Source organism: Aotus nancymaae, unplaced genomic scaffold, assembly GCF_030222135.1.
Source record: "Aotus nancymaae isolate 86718 unplaced genomic scaffold, 86718_ANA_hifiasm-v0.15.2.pri h1tg000016l, whole genome shotgun sequence".
NCBI classification, from domain to species: domain Eukaryota; kingdom Metazoa; phylum Chordata; class Mammalia; order Primates; family Aotidae; genus Aotus; species Aotus nancymaae.
The window spans coordinates 67,883,015-67,892,164 of record NW_026988428.1 but is presented as its reverse complement, the minus strand read 5'-3'; the positions used below and the strand labels follow the sequence as shown (position 1 = coordinate 67,892,164).

Genomic DNA, 9,150 nt, shown 5'->3' with positions numbered 1-9,150 from the left:
ACTGAGACATGCAAGGTGAGAGAATGGAGTGGAAATGTATGAGACGGGCAAGCTGGCTGCTTTCCTGTTGTGATGTGGCTTGGAGAAAAAAGAACAAAAGCCCCTTACTCGAGCTGTAACTCCCAGCCAGGCAGCATCAGAGGCCCAAGAAGTCATTCACCACAAATTAATTAACCCCTTGGTTTAGGGAACTGGGGACCTTCCTGAGGCTCTGCGTGCCTAGCTAGGCTTAACTTTCACCTCATTGTGAACTTTTCTTGATATTAAAACTAAAACTCATGCCCAGAGGTGTAGATTTCAGATGCTGATGACACATATGTTGTATGAAGCAGCATGTTAAATCATCGCATATGCGCCAGAAAAACCTCACCTCTACATGCCCTGCCATCCCCTTACTGCAGACCCCCGCAAAGGAAACCCACACCTTGACTTTGGAGAGCAGCCCACTTCCTTTCTTGGTGTTTGCTTTCTCACATCCATAAGCTTTCATAAGAAACCTTCTCTTTGCTACTTTATGCTGTGATCTCTTTTGATTTCTATCCTGGGGGATCAAAAAAGCCCACAGGGTATTGGTACCAGAAATCAGCTGTACAAGCACAGAAGGGGAGCAGAGGTTGTTGCCTGGCTCAACTGGCAAGGAGAAAGAATGAAGAATGAGCATGCAATGAGTTCTAAAGCCAGCATCTTTCTTACCCACTCAACACCTGACCCCTTCCCGACACATCCAGGAGCCTTGGTTCTCTCTTTCCTCCAGCCCTCTGAGAGCGAATGCTGCTGAGAACCACTGTGGTTTTAAAATACTCCGCGCAATACAAATAACTCTCAGAGGCAACTTGCAGTTTAAGAGCACCTTTATGTGTCATTCTCATCATTAACCTCAACAAATGTGTACTAATGATCTAATGATATGCACCAGAAGCTACACAAAAACACCTTGTAGTTGTCAGCCAATTTATTTTGGCTACAGCCAGCCAGAAAAGAGGAAACCGAGGAACAGAGAAGCAAATGTCAACCCTACCTGGAACTGTCAGTCTGAAAAGATCCGTTGAGTCTTCCCCTACCAGACCCCAACTTGTCTGGTCTGGTGAAGAAAGACAGAAATGAATAGAAAACCATTCTTATCCCCATCTTGCTGGAGAGTTAGGGAGAGTCAGCTGGTCCCTAACAACAAGTGCTGCCCTACTCAAATACTGCCAAAGGGGTCTTTGTTGTAACATGGCCTACCAGCAGAGGACATCTTTCCGGGAAAGCACCTACAATGTGGCTGGCACATATTCAATGCCCAGTAAATGTAGCTATTATTTTTTCAATCAACACTCTTACATACCCCTTTTCCACTCGCTCTCTTCTCCCTTTTTTGGGACTGCCCAATAAGCAGAAATTCCAGATGCATCCCCTGGGGGTGGCTGGAAGCAAAGGATCCCCAGGGTGCCCTGTGTCCTGGGCTGCAGTATCTCTGAGGTGCTTCCATCTTCTGGCTCCTTCCTCACTGGGGCTGTTGCCTCAGGCTCCCAAGACTCCGCCTAGAAAACTTCTGATGGGAAAGGCATTCATCGACTTGCCACCCTTTCTCTACCATCTCTTTGCAATTCTCGGAGAGTTGCAGCCTCGCCCTCCTAGGCTTGCAAAGGTAGAGGGAGAATTTTATTGGAATTTAAATTGGAAGCTCTCAAGACATCTCAAAAATACTTATTCTATTTTTTTTTTTTACTGTAGATATTGGAGGGTTTGGCAAACGGGTCTTCCTAAAGACAGAAGAATATATGATTTAATGTTTTCTTTAGATTTCTGGATGAGTGGATGCACAGTGCTCCGTATTGTGTGGTGGGGCGGGGTGTGTCTTCTTATTGATGAAATACACTGCGCAGGTCAACTCGGTAAACCGAAATGAGAAAAGCCGATTGCGGGGGTGGAGGGGATGTGGTATTAGGGTACCGGCGCTTGTGGAGGGGGGCGTGAATGTGAACGTGTGAAAGGGAGAGGCGTGCCAGGAGAGCGCGGGAAAGCTTACTGGTGAGGCAAGTGTGCGTCTATTTCCATGAAGCCCTGGCTTGCGGCAGCCCCTGGCTGGGCGAGGGGTGTGATGTGGGAGTGGGGTGGGAGGGGGCAGCAGGCGGGGCCTGCCACGTCACTTGGAGAGTGTGTGTTGGGAAGGAAGGGCAGAGCGGAGAGCCGAGCCGCTGCAGCTGCGGCGGCGGCAGCGAAGCCTTGAGCCGTGGGGAGGTGGGTCCCCGTGCCAGGGCGCCGGGGCAGCCCAGGGCCCTGTGCGAGGCCTGCGGCGCGGCTCCTCCGGAGGAGGTGGCGGCTGTGGCGGCCGGAACCGCGACCTTGGCCGGACCCAGCCCCGCGGTGGACGCAGGGCGGAGGCCGAGCACCGCCAGGAGTCTTTGCCGAGCCGGAGGGAGGCGCATCTGGCGCTTCGGTACCAACAGGAACCAGGGGTCCGGAGCGGCTGGAGGAGCGCAGTGGGAACTGGGAATAGCTAGACCGGCTGGAGGGCGGACCCCTGCGTCCTGGAGCCGGGTCTCAGGCACCTCTGGGGGCGAAGCCACGTATCTTTTCGGGCAGCCTGTTTGACTCGCGCCTGTGTGCGGTTCCGGGCATCCCAGTAAGCTCTAGCTCCGGGGCGCGGGTAACGGGAAGCACAGAGCCAAATCCCCGGAACCCAGGTCACCTCCCCAGACCCAGCCTTGCGGGGACAGGGCTTCAGGGCTCACGGACCCGACAGCCAGGTCAGACCGTGAACCGGGAGGAGCGCGAGCCCCACCCTAAAGAGAGGGCGCAGCCGGGAGCTGGGGAGCGGGTGCCGCGCTCCAGAGGTTGTGTCGTGGGCGCCGTCCTAGTGGCGGGGAGCGCACCGCCGAGGGGACATGAGATCGGAGAAATCCCTTACGCTGGCGGCGCCGGGGGAGGTCCGTGGGCCGGAGGGGGAGCAACAGGATGCGGGAGACTTCCCGGAGGCCGGCGCGGGCGGGGGCTGCTGTAGCAGCGAGCGGCTGGTGATCAATATCTCCGGGCTGCGCTTTGAGACACAATTGCGCACCCTGTCGCTGTTTCCCGACACGCTGCTCGGAGACCCTGGCCGCCGGGTCCGCTTCTTTGACCCCCTGAGGAACGAGTACTTCTTCGACCGCAACCGGCCCAGCTTCGACGCCATTCTCTACTACTACCAGTCGGGGGGCCGCCTGCGGAGGCCGGTCAACGTGCCCCTGGACATTTTCTTGGAGGAGATCCGCTTCTACCAGCTCGGGGACGAGGCTCTGGCTGCTTTTCGGGAGGACGAGGGCTGCCTGCCCGAGGGTGGCGAGGACGAGAAGCCGCTGCCCTCCCAGCCCTTCCAGCGCCAGGTGTGGCTGCTCTTCGAGTACCCGGAGAGCTCTGGGCCCGCCAGGGGCATCGCCATCGTCTCCGTGTTGGTTATTCTCATCTCCATAGTCATCTTTTGCCTGGAGACCTTGCCCCAGTTCCGTGTAGATGGTCGAGGTGGAGGGAATGGTGGTGGTGTGAGCCGCGTCTCCCCAGTTTCCAGGGGGAGTCAGGAGGAAGAAGAGGATGAAGAGGATTCCTACACGTTTCATCATGGCATCACCCCTGGGGAAATGGGGACCGGGGGCTCGTCCTCACTCAGTACTCTTGGGGGCTCCTTCTTTACAGACCCCTTCTTTCTGGTGGAGACCCTGTGCATTGTCTGGTTCACTTTTGAGCTCCTGGTGCGCTTCTCCGCCTGCCCCAGCAAGCCGGCCTTCTTCCGAAACATCATGAACATCATTGACTTGGTGGCCATCTTTCCCTACTTCATCACCCTGGGCACTGAGCTGGTGCAGCAGCAGGAGCAGCAGCCAGCCAGTGGAGGAGGCAGCCAGAATGGGCAGCAGGCCATGTCCCTGGCCATCCTCAGAGTCATCCGCCTGGTCCGGGTGTTCCGCATCTTCAAGCTCTCCCGCCACTCCAAGGGGCTGCAGATCCTGGGCAAGACCTTGCAGGCCTCCATGAGGGAGCTGGGGCTGCTCATCTTCTTCCTCTTCATCGGGGTCATCCTCTTCTCCAGTGCCGTCTACTTCGCGGAGGCTGACGATGACGATTCACTCTTTCCCAGCATCCCGGATGCTTTCTGGTGGGCGGTGGTTACAATGACCACGGTAGGTTACGGGGACATGTACCCCATGACTGTGGGGGGCAAGATCGTGGGCTCTCTGTGTGCCATCGCTGGGGTCCTCACCATCGCCCTGCCTGTGCCCGTCATCGTCTCCAACTTCAACTACTTCTACCACCGGGAGACGGAGCAGGAGGAGCAAGGCCAGTATACCCACGTCACTTGTGGGCAGCCTGCGCCGGACATGAAGGCAACTGACAACGGACTTGGCAAGACTGACTTCCCCGAGGCTAACCGGGAACGGAGACCCAGCTACCTTCCTACTCCACACCGGGCCTATGCAGAGAAAAGAATGCTCACAGAGGTCTGACCCATGCGGGCAGGGCCTGCAGGAGGGGAGCACTGAGCTAACAGTGTCTTAGGCTTCCTTCTTATTTTCACTACTCACTCTAGCTTCAGTTGACTTCTTGACTGTCTCCCCTACATCCACTACCTGGCATCCAGGACCAAATACCTGGACTATCAACCTTGTTGCTTAATCCCTGCAGCACTCAAGGTTAATCCATCTAAGTGACATTTTTGAAATTCCAGCGGTGCCACCCAATCATGCCCATCTTCTGTCACATGGATGAGATATACATTCAGGTCTGACCTTCCCTCAAGACTGATTTTTCATGTCTGGGACTTGTAATATCTCTAGGAACAGCAATGTCAATAGGATGGAAGCCAGCCATATCCGAGTCTTTGTTCTCTCCTTAGTGTCCTTTGCTTTGGGTCATGCGCGTTTCCTAGCTTTAGACCACTTGGTAACTGGAAGAAGCTGGAGGACAGAAGCAGTACTCACCTTGCTGTTATCCCAGTGCTCTGTAACACCCGCTGGGCATCCTGCAGATGACCCTTGGTAGAGTCTTTATTTGCACAGCCTCAAAATAGGTTTTTCATTTCTAAACTTGGATGGAATTAGAGAAAATACAATTAAATTTTACCACTTGGAGGACACAGGGGTTAGTCCAGGACCAAAGGGGCCAATGGATTTTCCAAGGTGTGCCCCAGCACAAGAGGCACTGGTGTTTGGTCAACTTTGGGTCCTCTCCACTCTGATCCCCTGACTCTCCAGCTTCCAGGAAGGTTCCTTCTCAGAGCCACATACTCTTTTTGTGCAAGTGCCTTCCTGAGCAGAATAACTGGAGAAAGGGAAGCAGAGTCAGGAGGAGGGTCTGAATAGAGTCAAGCAACTGGCTTGACCACAATCTAAAGCAAGGTGCCACTTAAGCAGATACTGTTTTCTCAAAAGGGCAGAGGAATCCTGTTGCAGATGGCAGCCTTTTTTCCCTCATTTCCCCCAAGTTTTCTCTAGCCCTGTACCTTGCTTCCTGGGAATTTGATTTAGGATTTCTGTTGAAGGCTTCCTCAAGCAAACTCCAGCTTAAAGCCCCAGACATCGGATAGCAGCATGGGTTTCTTCCCATTTTATGGGCATGAAATATGTGGTTTAGAATAAGGAACAAGCATTACTCCTTTGCCAACAGCCTCACTCTAAAAGGCTTTTTTGCTGAGTCAAGCAAACACTTGCCTGCTCTGCCCCTTGGAGCTGCATTTGACCTGCTCTCACTGGTAAGGTGACGTGGTGGCATTCCCACTTGATCTAAGCCATTTTCTCTCATTGTGAGACCACTGCCATCTGTCCACCTGCCCACCTCCCCTCTTTTCTCTCTCAATAACATTGCCATTTGTTTTTTGCCTTTGATAAACTGTGATGTACTGTTCTGAGATCTTTTGGGTGCAGTTCTGAAGCTGAAAGGACTGTTAACATGCTTTTAATTTTATATCTATGCTTTCAGACTCTGATGATAATTTTTTTTTAAAAATTATTTTCTCAAAGAGCAACTTACAAGAGGACAGCCTTATGAGGCTTTGCTTGAGAGGCAGTGTGGCTTCTGTGAGTGCCAGATCTAAATCTCGATCTTGCCCCAGCTTTACAGGGTAACTTGGGTCCACAGTCCCTCTTTGTGCCTCAGTTTACCCACCCATTAAATGGGAACATTACTGTCTTCCCCTCCCTACCTCACGGGGCATGTTTGGGAAGCTGGGGACATTGCTATGCAAATGTGTGAATCTTAGTCACGGATTTGATTGTCAGTTCTCCCTGTACCCCAAAGGCAAGGCCTTCCTCTTGAGTTTCTGCCTTGGATCCCAAGCCTAAGAATAGGCCATTACAGAGCATTGGCTCCCTAAATCCCTCCTTGGCCTCTTGGACTGAGCTCCTCAGCCTTTCTTCTTACCCTTTAGAAAGGAGGGCTCTCTTTAGATGTGTTCAGGGGAATCCTTCCATGGCTGGAGGTCAGCTTGACTGGGCGCTTGGCTTCTCCATGCCTGAAATACAGTAGAAGACACAGGTGTTTATGATGCAAAAACCTGCTCTGAGGTCAGAAAGTGCTAGTTTTCCAAACCTGTCTCATTACTGCTGGCTGTCTGGGGAAAGAAGAGAAGAGCCCATTCCAGAGGCAGAAGGGAAGCTCCTAGTCGAGGGTAAAAGTTGGGACATATATGCATGTATCTCTGTATATGTGTATGTAATCACCCTCATCACCATCCCTGAGAAAACATTTCCTTTTCAAGTCAGAGCATGCCTGAAAGGGTTTGTGGAGAGCCCGGCTCACCAGGGACTCTGGTTGCCGTAGCAACCTTCCAGACTGTTCTCTCTATCTTCTGCTTTGGGCATCCAGGGAGACCAGGGGACTACATCTTCCCAGCTTCTCAAATGGGAGCACCTCCCACATAGTGGTTTAGGGGCTGGGAGTGCCAGGACAGGGATGTGGGACTTTTGGAAAATGAGGAGGAAGCAGGGCCCCAAAGCTTCCTGTCTGGACCTTCCTTCCTAGTTTCCTCACCCAGTCATTGAAGCTGCCTCATCTTACTCCTGATTCTTCAGAAATTTGAATGTTAAGCAACTGCCCAGTTAAACCAACGTCAATATTAATTTTTTCGAGCTGCCGAGGGAAGCCCTTAGAGGGGACAACTTATCCTTGGAGTGGCAGCCAGGCTGGGCCACACCAGGAGTGATAACAGTCTTAGGTATCATGGAGTTCCCGTCTCCGCACAGACAGGCTCTTCCCACCTCCAAGAGAGATGAAGAATTGCAATTTCTTCCTCCCCGGGAGCAGTCTATCTAGCTCCTGGGAGGAATCTCAAAGATCTTTCTTCTTAAGACATCAAAGAAAAACTGAAAGGCTGTGTAGCTCGACCTAGTTTCTGGGAAGAATTTTGTCAAGTGATCCTTCTCTGACCCTGAGCCTCTTTATTTGGATTTTGTACCCTGAGCACCAGGACAATATGCACTCTGTGTTGCCTGGACAGCTGGGGTGCTGATTCACAGACACCAGGAAAGGAAGGGTCCAAGCCACTGCCACACTTGACTCAAGCCGACAAGAGCTTCCAGAGGACTTCCTGGAACTGCCAGCCTCAGCCTGAGACACGGGATATTCGTCCCCAAGAAGCGAGGAGGGACAGCTGGCTGCCTTTGCAGGTGAGGTAGGTTCTACTGGAGGGGAATTTCATTTTTGGCTCAGTCCCGCAGGCAAAATTAGAATGGGATGGGGAGAGAGAGAAGGTGGGGGAGTGCGCATCTGGAGAGATGCAGGTTTTTCATTCCCCTTCCCTCAGGGGCTACCTCAATTTTTCTGTGTATTTTTCTTTGACTCCATCAGCTTCAGTTTCCTTTTTCTCTGTTTCTGTCCCCTCGATGCTGCTGGCCTCTTTAAAAAATCGTCTCTTTATCTGTGCATTTTCCCCTTACCTTCTTTTCATTCTTACTGTCTCTGCCTTTTCCCCCCCTTCTCTAGTTTTCTTCCTTCTGGTTTACCCCCTTTGTTTTACTCTCTTCTTCCTTCTGTGTGTGTCTTCCTGCCTATCTTTCTCCCTCTCTCCACCTTGTTAGTGGCTGGGAGCACCTAGAGGGTTAGCGTCAAGGTTGCACGTTGAACTCTAGGACAGCCGTGCTCGCTAAGGTCTGTCTACAGCAGGAGGATTCTGCTTTTACCTGACTTCTCACTGCCATTCTTTCCTGCCATGCTCACCTCTCGGGGGCAAGTCCTACACCTGCCAAGCAAGATGAGACTGCCGTGGGCTTAGAAAAATGTCTCTCAGAAATGTCCTGAACCTGCAAGGATAAATGAGAGAAGGCAGGCTGGGAGGGAGAGAATGACCCTGAGAAGTCTCAGATGAATCCTCTGCTGAGTAGCCCTGGACCACTCAGGGTCCCCAACCTCAGAAGACTGGCAGAGAGGTCAAAGACAGAGGAACAGTATAAATAGTCAAATAAACAGAGAAAAGAGGGCTTAGGAGGCAGGCATAAGGTGGGAGTTAGCCTGAAAAAGCCTTAGCTCAAAGATGGCCTTAGAACTGACCTTAATTCACTTGAAGGTTTTGCTAGTATCTGGCTGTCTCTCTCAGGTACTGAAGGCAGAACAAAAGGAAAGGACATAAATCTCAGCGGTGCAAGGTGCAGGGAACACTCCTTGACAGGGGGATTACGATTCACCAGCCAGTCCCCAGAGAGAATTGATGGACCCCTTGCTAGATGTCTTAGAGCATGGGCTAGCTCCCACCTGCAGCAGGACATCGGGACCGCCTGAGGGGCCCCTAGGGGGTTGAAGGTTGTGCTATTACTGTTGGCCCCAGGTAACTTTTGGGGGGTAATAGAAATGCTCTAAACAGGATTCTGATAATAATCATACAACTCTAAAAATTGAATCCCCAAATCATTGAATTGTGGGGAAAAAAAAAGAAAGCAATGAATCTAATAATCTGGGAGTTTTCTATCTGGGCTAGGAGAATGGGTTGGTTTTATAAATCTAGAAGTTTAGCATGTCTAAAAATGGACCAGACAATATCTAGAATAGAATGACAGTTTTTTTCTTCTGCCACATGGGGATACTTTCGAGCTCACATGCAGCTGATCCTTGCTATTCATGCACAATACCATGAACCAGTGTGTGTGTGTGTGTGTGTGTGTGTGTGTGCATGTGTGCTTCATTTTGACATCAAATTGTTATGAG

At 51.7% G+C, this 9,150-nt stretch overlaps 1 protein-coding gene across 2 annotated transcripts in view; it reads left to right on the top strand.

Annotated features, from left to right (window-relative positions):
* The first annotated feature begins 2,161 nt into the window (after nt 1-2,161).
* Nucleotides 2,162-9,150, top strand: part of KCNA6 (potassium voltage-gated channel subfamily A member 6) — a 38,959-nt gene continuing 31,970 nt past the window's right edge. The window contains exon 1 of one of the 2 annotated variants that reach the window (XM_012455913.3): nt 2,162-7,619. In XM_012455913.3, the coding sequence (XP_012311336.1) occupies nt 2,871-4,463 (1,593 nt within the window). In that variant the 5' untranslated portion in view covers nt 2,162-2,870 and the 3' untranslated portion in view covers nt 4,464-7,619. Of the gene's footprint in view, nt 7,625-9,150 lie in introns of both variants that reach the window. The other variant, XM_012455912.3, reaches the window with a different exon arrangement.